Source organism: Halichoeres trimaculatus, unplaced genomic scaffold (assembly GCF_033239565.1).
Source record: "Halichoeres trimaculatus isolate MK-OKI-2021-1 unplaced genomic scaffold, fHalTri1.1 fHalTri1_scaffold_17, whole genome shotgun sequence".
In the NCBI taxonomy this organism is placed as follows: Eukaryota; Metazoa; Chordata; class Actinopteri; order Labriformes; family Labridae; genus Halichoeres; species Halichoeres trimaculatus.
In genome coordinates this window covers 4,797,661-4,813,647 of record NW_027437195.1, presented here as the reverse complement: position 1 = coordinate 4,813,647, position 15,987 = coordinate 4,797,661, and the positions used below count along the sequence as shown (strand labels likewise).

The 15,987-nt window shown below is 39.2% G+C and overlaps 1 protein-coding gene across 3 annotated transcripts in view; it reads right to left on the bottom strand.

Annotated features, from left to right (window-relative positions):
* The window catches only part of alk (ALK receptor tyrosine kinase), a 644,227-nt gene that overhangs the window by 363,653 nt on the left and 264,587 nt on the right, over positions 1 to 15,987 (bottom strand). For all 3 annotated transcript variants that reach the window (XM_074691249.1, XM_074691250.1, XM_074691251.1), the window contains exon 2: positions 14,814 to 14,921. In XM_074691249.1, the coding sequence (XP_074547350.1) occupies positions 14,814 to 14,921 (108 nt within the window). The remainder of the gene's footprint in view (positions 1 to 14,813; positions 14,922 to 15,987) is intronic.

The following is a 15,987-nucleotide window of genomic DNA, read 5'->3' as shown; positions in this document are numbered from 1 at the left end:
TCAGAAAAAAAGAGGACGTGAATACAAGGCAGCCAAAAAATATTTTCAAACCACCACAACAATTAAACATGAGAAACATTTCTATGAGGTGTATTAATTTTTTAAAGTTTGACCACAGCCTATCTAGAATGACTGGGAAGATTGATTTTTTTTTTTTTTACCTATACTGCAGCCAGTCACCAGGGGGAGCAGTTTTTGTGGAGACCTCACTTCAAGCTGAGCAAGATGACATCCTTTTTTTTTTTTTTTTTTTTTTTTTTTTACAGGGTATGGGTGTGCACCATGGAGGCATTATAAACAGATGCAGTATAACAGGCTTGTTATGCTGCATCTGCCTGTCAGTATTATTTCTAGAGGTTATAAAGACCTACACTTTGTTATGAATTGGATCATACGTGCTTGCAATTTCAGTGCCTTAACTGTAAATGCAGTTGAAGCCATGACCAGATTGAACTCTGTTGAGTGGAGAAAAGTAGTGGTATAATAATAAGCTTTATTTGTATAGCACTTTTCAAAACAAAGTCACAGAGTACTTTACAGGCAACGAAAAGAACAATAAAATTAATATTTTGGTAAAATCAGGCAGAAAACAAGTTGAGATAAAAAGAAAGCAATACAAAGACAATGTTAAGACAATAAGAGAAAACAAAACTTGAAATCACAGAAAATAAAAATCTACGTAAGAACAGGAAAATTTCTCTGATATGAAGTCATTTAAAAGAGGTCACTGACTCAGCATCATCAGGAAGACTGTTCCAGAGCCTCGAAGCAGATTGCAAATACCTTGTCTCCTGTGGTTTTGTCATTTTGTCACATTTAAAAGACCTCTGCCTGAGGATCTTAAAGGGCATATTGCAGGTTAAAGACAACTGTTAAATATTTGACTGGAAAATAACATAAAAGTAATAATACCCTGAAAAAAATCATAAATTAATTAACCACAGGGTCTCCTGGAGACATTTTAGTACAGGTTTAGTACTTCCGCATTAAAAACTGGCATTTGAGCGTGACGTCACAGAGGGGAGTCTGGCTGCTTCTGCCTCTGTTAAACATTACAAACATGGATCAAACTGTCACTCCTGTCAATGAAGGGGGAAAAAAATCTGTATTCCTATCCATATGATGGTCCTTAGGGTTATATTCATGAGCCTGATAGGAAAAATGGAGAGCGGGAACAGAGCAGGATGAGGAGGAATAACAGCCATGGGAGAGCAGAGGAGTTGAGGTGTGAGAACCAGAGAACAGAGCAGGTGTCCCAGTGAGTGAGCATTGTTAGCTAGTGATATGTAGCCTAATGCTGTGCTCACATCAGTGTTTTTAAAGTTTGAAATCAGATACACTGACCTCAAAAGTAAGTGGTACATATAAGAGCTGGTCTTAAAGCAACGCACTTTGAGACGTCATTATAAAGCCCATAAAGAGAAAGACAGAGAGGTCAGAGAAAACCAAGACTTAGCTACAGTGCTCAGCTCACATTTCCGTCGGGTTGAATCTCGGGCTGAATCTCTGGCAATCCTTGTTTATGTCTGTCACTGGGAGCCAGGCTAGAGGCTGCTGCTGCTCATGGTGAAGCTGGAGTTGTCTGACAGAACAGCGGCTGCGTCAGTCTCACCTGAACCTGGCACGAAAGCTAACTCACCACGTCCAAAAAAGTGGACTTGACGTTCTGTTAAGTCAGTATTTCTGCTTCTATCCATCCAAATGCATCCTGATCATCTTAATGATAAACTTAAATAATCATTCTGAAGAAACACAATCAACACGACCCCAAATTTCTGATCTCACTCATGACTACTTATTCATCACATTGGCTCAAAGTGGAGTAAGGGAAGGCCAGTCCCCATTGTTACACCATATGACCCCATATTGGAAAAAAAAGAGAGTATTTTTAACAGCTATACTGAAAACAGCCACTTCTTCCTCTATAATTGAGCCTTATTTTGTTAAATATATATAAGCAATGATTGACTTATTCTACAGCCATTATCAGACGATGTGAAGTGTTAATTTACAAAAACAGTTAACCTGCAATATGCACTTGAAAAGACGCAGGGGCACATATGGTGGTACAAGGTCAGAGGTCAGTAGTCAGTAAAATCTTAAAATCAATCCTAAAACATACAAAAGGCCAGTGTAAGGAGGATAAAATCAGGGTAAGGCGATCACATCTCCTGGTTTTGATTAAAAGTCTGGCAGCTGATTTTGCACTAACTGTAGACGAGTAGTTGTGTTTTTCTGGGGTTTTTTTTTCACAAAGGTTGGTTGTTCAACACAAACAAAGTCAGCACATCACTGTAAACAAGGCTTGTAAATGCCGCTTCAACACGATGAATGTGCTGATGTGCTTAAAGGGAATTAATTCATTGTGAATACACTGTTAAATCTAACTCCTGTCAGTAATTAAGCAGTGAATTTCCAGAGTGGCCAGTCGTAGTGGCTGTGTTAAGTGTGTGAGATTGGTTAATGAGCCTATCTGACATCATGACCCCGACCTCATTCATCAAACTGAGCACAGATTGAGCACCGTGTCGTGCTGCACAGCCTCAGGTCATTGAGATGCCAGCCTACTGAGGCCATCTTTAGTTTGTATAAAAATGAACGAGCCAATCCCCTGCAGTGCACAACTATTTGATTACATGTTTAAAAGAATGAGATGCTGGATTTGCACAGGAGTGCTTTTGACATCAAGTAAATTACATCTAACGATGTATGTCTCTTTGTAGATGGAGAATAAAAACTGTGCTGACAAATCCCCCCCTGAAACCCTTTAACTGAGATGATGAATATGTTTATGTCTTGATTGCAATGAGATTGTGTCTGGCCCGGCTTATTTATGTATCCATTAGACTTTTTATGGCCTCAGTGTTCAAGGAAATTCATTTCCGCTCAAGGGAGCTGAATCTTCCTGTCAAAGGCACGCTGATGAATGGAGGAGTGGTTTGTGGTTTTTGATGAAGATTGGGTGGGAGACGTGTTGATCTAAACACTTGAAACACAGAACTATGATGTTATTGTTGGGGAGACAAATTAATAAGTAATTGCTCATTTCATTTCATTTCATTTCATTCCAGTGCTCGTTTTTTACACCCAGTGTGAGTTGATATTAATCAGTTTTTGCCCTTTTTGAAAAGAAATCCAATTTGTCCTCTCTAGACATGATTTAAGATTAAGAATCAGTTTAAATGTGAGACAAAATTCAATGAGAATAAAAAGGAGACACCTCTAGAAATACTAAAGGAGAGAGTGTTGGACATTTTTGAATGTATAAGACACTTTCTGATTGCAGATCAGAGGGTATCAAAGTTGAATGGCAAGCTTGGCATTTCTTGTGAACTCTTTTTTTCATCTGATTCTGATCATCTGCTCTTCAAAAGACTGTCATGCTTGCAGAGTTCATGACAAGTTCTCTTCAACACACTCAGCAAGTCCTCCAAGATAGTGAAAAATATATAAAAACCATAAAAAATGTTTTCTTTTTTCCCCTCTTCACAGAATGTTTCAAATTCCATCAACCGTGAACAAGTTTACAACTGTTACCACCAATGACATCTCAGCCGGCTGTAATAAGCAGCAGCATTACACTCCATTCAGCAACTTTTTCAATTTGGTCTCTGAATATCTGTCTGAGAAGGAAACCTCTTTATATTCATCTCACAATACATCACTGAAACAAATGCACAGCCACAAAAAGCGCATTTGGCATTGACGTGAATTAAGAACCAGAGAGCTGTTGAACATTAAACTTGCTAAGCAGGGCTTTAGTTTCCTCAAAGGTGGAGGAATGCATTCATTTAAAATCCAGAGCCCAACTCCAGCAGCTCAACCCCTTCACACCAGCTGGGTTACTGGATGGATGGTACAGATCTGTGACATCAGGAAAATGTTTATCTGGTATGTCTGGTTCCCTGATACCGTCAAACTTATCTAGGTTTTATCCTGAGCTGTGCTGTCCCCTAAATGTGCCCTATGTGGCTCTTACTGCCTCCAGCTTCACAGACCTGCTATGTTCAAAGACATTAGGAAAATATTGCTTTTTTAATGTTTCTGTCATTATCTATTCAGGCTTTTTATCAAACGAAATAACTTTATTCATTTGTATATTTAAAAATACATTTTCTTGTAATGTTAAGTCCCTTAGATACATTATAATACATTACTGTGGGATCAACGACTTAAACACAATATTCTTCTTTTATTTTTAACCTCTTCACAGAAAAGGTGAAGCATAAAAAATGGAATCTATATAGTAAGTGTCCATATGGATATCCTCCTGTTATACTTAAATTTAAATCCTCTTTTTTATTTATTTTGTCACATATTTATTTGGCATGGTATTATCATTGTTGTTGTTGCTTTTGTTTTAGAATAGAAATTTAAAAATTGCAATTTTGTTGTACTTGTTGCAATGACAAATAAAGCTCTATACTTTTTTTATTGTCATTTATCTGTTCATCTTTGCTGGATTTGTTGTAATGTTAGAAAAATGGAATACACATTAAAACAAACTAACAACTCCAAAAAACTCATTTATTTTTATCTAAGTGGGTCTGTCACCCCACTTGCTTGTTTTATCTTTTATATTCACTTATTTTTGTGTTAATTTGTTTCATTCAGGATGAGACGGTCAGAAAGACCCCATCCAATGAAATCACTAACAGTAATAACAGTTTACCAAAGTTAGCTATTACCTTTTTTTAAGCCTTAATTAGTTACATTCTTTACTCACTATTATCTACAGTCAAACTTCAGTCTATTTTTGTTAATCTCTGTTTCTTGATTTAAGCAGTGTGCTGTTTAATAAAATCAGCTCTACTGTGCTGTGCTCTCTATTCTGCAAAACAAATGTATAAACGCTTTTAAAGAACCTACATTAGATAAGAAGGTCCACATTTTATTCTTGGCGGTGAATTTGATGGAACTCAAGCTCTGAGTTAATGTCAGTGTGGACTCAAGCTTTTAAGGTTTGCAAAGCTTTCCGTTGATGGCTTAAGGCACATTCCCCTCAGGTCTTAATGTCAATCTACGATCTACTGTTCTGCTTGAAGCCCATCCATCCAGATGAGCAAACAGTCATATGTACACGCTGCTAGTATGCACATTCTGCATATTAAACACACGAGGCATACTGTTTCCACTACATATCTTCCCACATTACCGAACCAACTTAACATCACTTCTATAACAACCAGATAAGGTTAGCAGCTGAGCTGCAGAGGAGTACAGCACTGCTGGACTGACATGTTTTAATACATTTATTGTGCAGATTGCTTGTCAGAAGGTGTCTTCTATTGTAATTATGTTTGTTTGAAGAGCATCTTTATTTGTAGCAAGATTTTGCGCCGGTTAATATTTTTTTGAAACATTTTAAGTAACCCTATATGACCTGACTTGCCAAGTCTGTCAGAGCATACCTTTACATTTTACATACTGTGGTGTCATTTTTCACTTCAAACTTTTGCTATACATCAATACAACCCTTAAAGTGATACTCTGGGATGGAACAAGTTGGGTCCTATCACAAGGTTTAGGGCAGAAATTACCCCTACAGCAGTGTTTTTGTGCAGCAGAAGCCCAGAGCGCTCGCACCAAACACCCCCTCCCTGCTCCTCTGCACTCAGACGGGGCCATATTTTACTTGACCAAAAACACAAATAAACGGACTCCCAGCAAAAAAATCTGATATCAATCTGCATTCACGCTTTATTTAGAGAATTTTCAGCGCGTTACTTTCACACAAAAACACCGCTAAATAAGGCTCTAGTTCTCATCTTGTCTCTTCGTCCTGGCAGACTACCTGCGTTTGTTTATATCTGGCACGCTGCGGGCGCGGACTGATACACTAAGCGGCGAGCGCCTCGTAGCCAGCAGTGGCTCTGCAGCGGAGGTAGCGCTGTTTTACGACACAATGAGAACTACAGCCTTATTTGGCGGTGTTTTTGGTGTGAAAGTAGCGCGCTGAAAATTCTCTAAATAAAATTCAGTTTGTCTTCAACATCTCCCTTCTCCCTTCTGATTGGTCAATTTACCCCACATGCACACACAGAGGGTGTGGTTTCGGGATTTCACATTCAGATCAAGATTGTGTGAATATTTCCTATGGGTTTTGATGCTAACCCTACAGTTTCACATTTTCCCTTTGTTTGTGACATAAAATTTATTTCACGTTTTTTTTTATGCCAGCCAATATTTTTGAATCCAAGTTCACTTTTTCCCTTCAAGTTCTCACATCACTATTTACTACTTCTTACATCACATTCTATAAGCTCACCAATTTTGCAATGTATCTACTCTTACCAAAACAGCACTCTGGGACGTATTGAAAATGCAATATGAAAGTGTAACGCCAAAGGTTTTGTGTGAAAAAGAATAGTTGAGCTCTTTTCTCTAGTTTCAAATAAACTGCTAAACATACTAATCATAGTGCCTTCAATACTCTGGGGCTTTCTGGGGTTGATTACTTGCAGGGAAATAAAATGTTTGGTATAAATGCCACAATATAATTTGCAACTTTGTGTTGAAGTATGAGACAATAAAGTTAATTTTGAAAATTCTCCTTGAATCATCCTGATGCTGTCGCTCTTCGGTACTGTGTGTACAAACACTGGCATATTTAACAACACCAACATGTGTGTGTTTGTTTATAACCAGCCGGTGATTTGCACATGCCTTGATTGAGGCTCTCATGAGCTTTTTTGCATCCTCTGAAAAATAAAAGCCATGCAAGTGGAACACTGTGAACTCAAGTAGGGGTTGGAGGAGCTGAATGATGTGACTCCAGGAGGATGCCATATTTAAGCACCTGCACCACTGCTCTATCTTTTATACCCCTCTGCTTTTGCAAATGTGTTTTATTCCACTGCTGTGTCTCATTACACAAGAACAGCACTACCAGCTGAGTGAGGCAGATGTTCTATTGTAGAGCAGGGCGACTCATGAAGTGGCTAGCATCCATCTGAGGGCCTCTGCTACAGCTGGCAGCCACAGCTGAACCAGGACCATCCATCTTGATGAGGAGAATAGGTCTAGAATGAGAAAGATGGCGTATGGAAAAAAGGGGTTTTGCGTTTCAGAATATGGCAACAGGCTGCCATGCTGCAGTTCCCTCGAGGGCCAACGACACTGTAGATGTGAGGCAGGAGGGAGCTCGGGTCAGGGGGCTCTGACACTTCACTGACACACAGTGGCAACCCTGTCAGGATAGCAGCCCTAGGATGCAGCCAAGTCAGTTGGCTTTCCATGTCATCCAATTAAAGGCTGCTCTTAGAAGCATCCAGGTGGGAGGGAGGGGGCAGCTGGTGGCACGTGTCCAGTCGCTCTGTGTTGGCTTTTGTGGCAGGTTATAAATGCCAGAGGACAGCAGATGCTCCAGGGAGAGCTGAGATCTATCACTGCAGCCTGAGGCCATGTTTGTCATGCTGTGTGTTGAGACCTGTCCTCTTCCAAACCCTTTTCTTACATCCTCTGAAGCTTTTGCAACGCACTACAACAGAAAGCCCCTAGAAAATGCCACACAAATTCAAAATTTCTGTACTTCTGTGATAAGAAAATAAGCTCCCACCAGAGAGGAATACAGTCTGATAATCTTCTAATCAGGGGTGGGTGGGATACCAGTTTCATTACCGTCCCCTGTATAATATGTTGCCACGAAATAGATTTTGTAATACTATAATAACCACAGTAAAGCATTGTTACGCATAATTTAGTCCAGGTAGTGGTTAAGCTGTGTGGGAGGTTTATTTCCCCCGATGTAGAGAGAGGTCACTTTTTGCCACAGCCCTTAAGAAAAGTAAACTTGAAAATAAACATAAATACACTCTTAAGGCCAGCAGCACTGAGTCAGTGACATGGCCTACTATAGAAAGTAAACATTTTGCGGGCAGAAAGCAAAACAGCTAGCCAAACCACCGCTGAGCAAGGCCTGTAATAACAGCAGCTCATTAGGCAAAGTTACTGAACCAGATGGGGGAGTGTCTATGGTCAAACCTCAAAAACCTAAAATGTGGTAAAAACATTTTTTTCACAAAAGTAGTGGCATCAAAATAAGCTTTTAGAAGCAAACTGAAACTGTAGTCTGTGAACTATGAGCCACTACATTTGTCACAGGCGTTGAACCCTACAGCTCAAACAGTGGTGCGGCTAAATTATGGCTTTTTTACGAGCTTCATAGCCTTGTTGCATCAAAACCAATACGATACTTAATTATTTTTGTTATCAATAAGATATATGCCAATGAAAAATATGAGTTTTGCCTGCTCTTATCTGTGTACTGTACATCCGATGGAGTAGCAGCCGTCATGTCAGCAGGTGTTTCTGCAGATTGGAGCATTGTGCTAGTTTGCTCTAAGTTTGTTTTCACTTTTTTGTCCAATAAACATGAAACTACAAAATCCCTTTGATAGACTCTTGTTCTGAGGTTGAAGCCTGAGCGCTGTCCAGCGCATCATGTTGTTCTGTTCTGAGTGATGATGATAAATATCTTAAATTAGCATTACATGATTTAGGATTCCTGCCTTGGATTGATAAAGCTGTAAGACAAGCAACTGCCTCAAAAGTTTCTTCCTTTTTTTTTTTGGCCGTTGCTCAGGCTCTGGGTCTGAACTCTGGCCCTCTGTTCTTCAGTCAAAAACTCTGCCACTAGCCATGTTTACATGGAGCCAAATATTCCGAATAGAATTGGGTTAGAAGCCCAAACGGAATGCAAATGCTCCATATAAACACCTCATTCGGAGTAAACAGGCTGAATCCGAATGGAATTTCATTCCGATGCACACGGGTAGAATTTTCCTTTTCCCATTCCGATTTAAAGCAGAATCATGTCATGTAAATGGTGAATCGGAAAGTTGTCAGGCTGGGTTCTGTTTACTCACATGGAAACATGGCGGCTTCCAAACAGAGCACACAGCACACAGCACTGGTCCGCGTCGGAAAGTTTGTTTTTAATACAAACTCTCAAAGAACTAGACGAACAGACGCACTGACGGTAATTCTGCAGCTATAGCTACAGCTTCTCCCCCTGTCACTCACACTTACAGTCTGTCGTTGTCTCATGTAGCAGCTCCAGCTGCGAGCAAGCTGACAGGGAGGGTAGAATTGATGCTTAGACGGTAGGAAAACAAGAAATACTGAACTATTTAAAAAAGTCCACGAAAAACTCAGCGAGGCAGGGATGGACTGTAATGTCGAACAAATTAGGAACCGCTGGAAAATGCTGAAGGCTGGCTACTAGCAAAAGTGGGTATGACCCCAACAACTTTCTGTTTTTCAAATAATAAATAAGAATAAATAAAATAGCTGTTCCGATTGAATGCCGTGGCACATGTAAACACCAGATCGGAATAGATCGCTTATCATGTAAACAGTTCGCCTGAGAGCTTCAAACAGAATGATTATAATCCGAATAAGAAAAAAAGTCTGCATGTAAACGTGGCTACTGATCCGTTAGTATCGCTGTTTGTCTGTTGTCCGAAAAAACATGAAAGTGGCAAAAAAAATCACCTCAGAAAAATGTTATGTCTCATACCACAGCCGTCTGTGTTGCAGCAGCAGTGTTCAGAGGAAAAAGAAGCTCTGAAATCTTGAAATCTTCATTTGACTTTAGTCATTGGATAACCATATACGCTTCAGGAAACATACATAACATAAATACAGGAAAACTCAGGGAAACACATGCTAGTAGTAATGTTAATTTTAACAGAATGTTACTAGTTATTGCTCACCCTTTTTAAAAAAAAAAATGCAAAAAGTCACTTTTTGTCTGTTAATATTCTTTGTTCCTCAGACCCAGTTTGCTTACCAGTACCATGCATGTTAGGCTTGAAAGCTACTGACTTGATTAGCACGACAAGCATCTCTTCCAAAAGCACGGTGTGGGCAAAGGCCTTCTTCTAACCCAGTATTAGACATTTTTCACCTGCTAGGGAGGATGTGTTCACTTATAACAGAGAACAGAGTCAGAATCATGTTCAAAAAGACTTCACTTTTTTCATGTTAAAAAACTGTAATGTAATACTATTATTGCAGTATCAAGTAAAACTACCGTGATGTAAATTCTAAGTCATATAGCCCACCCCTACTTGTAATGCACCATCGAAAAATATCCGTATAGCACAAGTAAATCATTAGATCCTTCGTGGTTAAATCAACATTTGGCAGCATTGCTGTAATGACAAATTCATGTGTTTCACTCAACTGTGCCATCATTCATTTGGAGCATTTGTTGTCATCAAGTTTTAACGACCCAGATGTGATCCTCCCAGCTCCAGCCACAACGTGCTTCACAAATCACAATAAAAAAAAGAAAAAAAGAATCTCTGCTTTTGGTTTGACAACATGAGAGGTGACTGGTCAACGCTATTGTGGTAAGAAATAATAGACAATGTGGTCGGCAGTCAGCGTGACGGATTGATTGATTTAAAATTGGTGTGATGATCCGTCGCCTAACTGACACCAATTACAGCAGGGTCCACTGCAGGCTGTCACAGCCGCGGGCAGTCAAAGGAAGGTCCCTGGGTTTTGCAGTCAAGGATGAGTTTCATAAACAGTCGGGTGACAGTTTGGTGCTGGCGGGACTTTGAATCATCACTTACAGGATGACCTGCCACCCCCAAGAGATTGAAAAGGGGCAAAAAATCTTGCTGGAGCTGTCGTCATCGAGTGATGTGAATAGGCTCTGAGAGTCTGACGTGACACTGATGCACAAATGTGCTTCTTAAGAAAACGCTCACACCCAGAGCTACGGTATGTGGCTGAGGCCAAAAGAAATCCCTCATAACTTAGCCTTGATTCATCTTTCAGTGTGTTGGTACATTCAGAAGTACTCCAGCACTGTTGGTAAATCAGCCTTTAAAACTGACAGATCTATAAAATATGAGGGGGTATGGCACCAGCAAATCAAAAGTGTTCAACCTGATTCTGTTAAGTCTCACAGTCTGAGATCAGAGTGCAATGAGCAAAAGTGTTGTAATACATCTTTTTTCTCTTGATTTACCCATGAATGACTCCCCTTGACCTGACATGGCTGTATGCATTGATCTTTAAAAGAGGACTGATGGTGCTGCAGTGCATCGCTGTGGGTGCAACGAGAGGAGTGGAAATGTGATCTGAGCTGCCAATGTGGCTCCTGCACAATAACAACATTTGACAGCACGTCTTTTGACTTGTCAATGTCCCAATCGATTCTGCTGCCTCAGAACTGTTCACAGGGCCACCAATGTGCCTGATAACACCTCATTTTTCTATCTTTTAAATGGGTTTGCAACACATCTCCTCTGTTTTGAGTGGTGTACTACGAGAATGGGTAATTAAAGCCAATTGTAGCTTATAAAATCCAACACTGATCTGAAAGCTTGATATCTGCCATATTCCAAAGCAACTGATTCTTGTAAATGAGAAATATGACAGTGATTAATAATCTTGTCTCATGCACTAAATGTGCAAAATAATGAAACAGTGAAGGGTGAAAATCTTATAAACTGGGTAAAAGACAAACTCTTCAGGCTTTTGTCGAGTTGGGCTGTGAGGGTTGCAGGATATTTGCTTTGTTTACAGAGGCCAGTGAATAAGATACTGCTACACTCTAATTTTTAGTGTTTCTCCTACCTTTATGCACCCCAATAATGTAACGATTTTCTCAGGAAGAGCATCATCCAGCTTTCAAGTAGGATTTATCCTTCAGATTTTTTTTCTTTTTTTGTTTGAAAGCAATTGTCATAAACAAGGATGCAAACAACTAAACAAACAAACAAACAACTATTGATGTAAAGAAATCACATTTTTAAAACCTAATTCCCCACCAGCCTGCATTAGAGCGTGCTTTGCCCAAGACATCCTTGACACACACATAGGAACACAAGAGAAGCAGACCTCTGACAACAACAACAACAACAAGACAAATGAAAAGAAGTGGACTACTTTCTTAAAGATCCACCACCACGCCTTGACTCAAGTCCTGCAGCATGGTGGAAGGTAAATGAAGGCAGGTTTCCAAGAGTAGCAAACATTGCACAGATTACCTGGCCATACCTGGCACATCTGTCCCTGCTGAGCCATTGTTTTTAGCAGCTGGCTAACTGTGAACAGGCTGCGCACAAGGCTCAGTCCTGACCAGTGTTTCCCCTACCATTGTAAAGGGGGTGGCCCGCCCTCCCAACAGAGGCACCCGTTAAAGGAATATGATTTGCATTTTCTCTTTCATAAGAAAGATAGCATTTTGGTGGAAAGGAACCTATTGATTCAATTAATTGATCGATAGATTCATAAGATGAAACAATTATCAATTAATGAATTTCATAATAGTTTGCATCTCTGGTCATAAATAAATTCACAATTTCAAGTATATATATGTTTCTTACTTTGCAAAGAAATGAAAATTACACAACAAAATCATTTAGAATGTAATTTTAAAGTATTTCATTAGACATGATTTCATGCATGTCTGCTAATAACTAACCAAACTGTTTGATAACTATCTGACCAGGTAAATGTGGTTAACTTAAATTCTCAAACTTTGACTCCAAAGTTGTGTCCGAGGTCACTCCCTCATTCATCACTCCCTACTCTCTATACAGTGGAATAGATGTAGTGGATTATATAGTCCACTCAGTCAGCTAAATTAAAACAACGTTTCGGTCACTACTCACTCACGTACCAGCTGCTGACAGTGACATGATTACTTTCGCGTCTCTCATGGACGGCTGGGAATGTAGAGTTAAATTTTCTCTCAAACCCTGAAAAACGGCATGGATTGTCAAAATAACTAGTACACAGCCAAAAATAATAGACACAATTATTATTACACGTAATTTTTAAATATATAAACTAGTGCTGTCAGGCGATTAAAAAAAATAATCTAATTAAGGTTACAGGATTTGTAATTAATTAATCTAATTAATCACATCTTAATCTCATATCTGCTTAAGGTCCCAAAATAAAGCATTTGAATTCAAGGACATTAAAATTACATTAAAAGACATTAAAAAACATTTAAAAATAAGGTGGGAATATATACAACACATTTTTAGGTACCCTGATGCATAAGGAACAAATGAAAAAAGTGTAATGGTTCTATTTTTACAAAATCTACACAGTCCTGTACCTAAGATAAAATGATTTGATTTTTAGGACGGTTTTCGCTTCTGTTCACATTTTTACTCGATGTGGACTCAATTTTTCCTGCAATATGAACTTCTATACTTCTATGAGGTCAGGAGAACCAGGGCTAAAGGCTAAAAACTGTGAGGAACTATGTACAAACACTTTTTTCAAGTCTTGGATCAAAGAAAAGTGAAGTATTTTCAGTTTAACATGCTCTGAACACACAAACTGTTGCTCAATGGTGCAGAGCAGCCCCAAGCTGAAACATGACACCAGGAAGATGGAAGGAAATTTTCAAATAATTCTTTAGATTTAAATACAAGACATTTTTCGATCATTCAGGGCTTGTTTGATGCAGTAAAGCGTGTAAAATTACCTGTTTTTTACAAAATTGAGCTAGAGCAAACGGTTGATTTTCTGCAGATTTTCAAAAAGGAAGAGTGAATAAACGAGATGTGGACAGCAGTCCCCTTAACAGCGCTCTCTCTTCCCCCGGTTCAAAGCATGTTGCTAGGTGTGATACATTCAGGGACCGTCTGAAATTTGAAAATCTGACGAGAATACCACTTTTTTCATGTAGGGCAAACGGTTTGTAAATGCTAGACATTTGAAAATAAGTGCGTCTTTGAACGCCTCGCGGGTTTGGGATCCAGATTAATCTGCGATAATTTTTTTGACGCGTTAATTTGCGTTGTACTTAATTAATCTAATTAACACGTTAAAATGACAGCCCTAATACAAACCATATGTTCGCACAGTAGCTTCTGCTGTGTTTGAGAATTACAAGGTCCAGTGAATGCACCACTGGGATTGACGGTTAAGCGGCTAACGTCTGTGTTGTTTGTTTCCCCACTCGAAGTTGTAAGACAGGCTCGCCCGAAAGTTAAACAGTCATCTAAGTGTTATTCTCTGACAGTTTTTAATGTTGTTTCATATTTTCAGTAATCATTTAATCAGCCATTTCTTCTGCATGATAGTTTATATATTGACCACATAGTGAGCATTGTTATTACACTACTTTTCAAAATGCATTGTGGGATAATTTGAGTGGACTATGAAGAGTATGACTGTGCTCACTCAGATTTTGGAAAGCACTATAAAATGGCATTTTTACTATATGGTGAATAGGGGGTTATTTTGGACACAGCCCAGGTTTCCAACTGTGGCTTTTAGGGCTGATATTATCTCCAAGTACTATAGCCTATATCAAACAATGATTTTATTGTTATTCATAAAACATCCACATTTAATCTTTTAGATAAATCGAGCATGATTATAAACTGCTCTGGGGGAGTCAGCTAATGTATTTTTGTTGGTCTACATAGGTTTACAAAAAAAGGGAGTAATATGTATTTCAGGAGGTTTCTTCTTTGCTGTAATTTATTACTTTGACCACAGTTACCACTTCAAATCCTCACAGGGTAAATAAAAAACTAATTCTATAAGACTTCTGGCAGAGTACAGATATTCTTATTATGGGTCACGGGAAGTTTTATCTGTTTGGATCACTCTGTGGTTCATGGAAGGCTGACCAACAGACGCCCAGCTTTGTGATGATGCCAAAGCTGATGGTTTTGGGCAGGCAAGACAGAGACATTTATGTGAGCTGATAGAAAGCTGATGCCAGGTGTCATAGTTTATTGGGAGCAAAGAGTCTTTGGAGGACAGATGCGCATTAGCCTGTCCATCTGTCTGAGCAGGGCTGACAATGTCTGACTCACCTGACACTGGCACAGAGTCACCGGGAAAGCTCAGGTCGTCCTCAGCTACCCAGGAGAAGCTCCAGTACCCTCGAGGAATGCCAGCAGCAGTTCTGCTACCAGGTTCACCTGCAGAAAAAAACAAAAACAAAAACAAAAACAAATCCAGTTAACCGTCAGAGAACGAATCAGGTCCATTAGGTCAGACCATCTAAAGTGATGAAGAGACAATTTGGCTGTAGGATTTGAACTGATGGAGGAACAAAACACTTCAGCATTTTCCTGAAGGTTGGTCACTGAACGACTGAGCTGTGGCACAATGAACTTGAGAAACTGTTCAAATATAAAGTCTGAGAGCCTGTATGAATTGGTTATTGGATATCAATAGACTGCATAATTACCTCAGGACAGGTTTGTGTGATTTTATTTGACTCCGTCCTCACCTTCCAAACTCAGACTAATTATCACAAGATCGAAGAGAAGTCCCACAGCGTAAAGGATGCAAAAACTTTCTCATATACCCCCCTCACCCCACTATCTTTCCCACTCTGTCTGTAGTCCATGGATAATTAGTATACAGTCACAGACCAATACACCTGTGCCCTGAAAGGTGACTGCTGCATAAATCCTGCAGTCACTTCAAATGAGCCCTAAAGAGCGATAAATCAACAACTCAGACTTCCATGGCACACAGAGAACACGTTTTGGTTTGGGCCTAAGAAAAGACAAACAGTTCTCAAATTAATCCACTGACATTAGGTCAATGTCATGCTAGTAATGCTTGTAATGACACTGTTGTTTTTCTGCTGTTGTAAGGCAAAAGCTAAATCCATCCAGATGAGGAGAGAAAAGTCAGATCTTTAAGCTTCAAAAATAGGAAACCTTATCACAATGATAAGTTGAGTATTTTAAACCTAAAGTAGCATGCTGCAAAGTTAAAAGAAAAGTCAAGTAGAATATCAGTGTGTTTTTCTTTGACATATTTTATTTCAAGCTCAGAAACGTTGGATGATGTGACATTGAGTTGTTTTGTTTTGTCTGGAAAAAAAAAATAAACTAAAAGATGAAATAAAATTGATTTTTTTAAACCAAAGGCAAACATCTTTGTCAATACACCTGTTTATGATAAACAACACCTGGTTAAAGAATCAGTATCTAACACCCAGCCCTATTCCCCAAGGACCAGCAAGAGAAA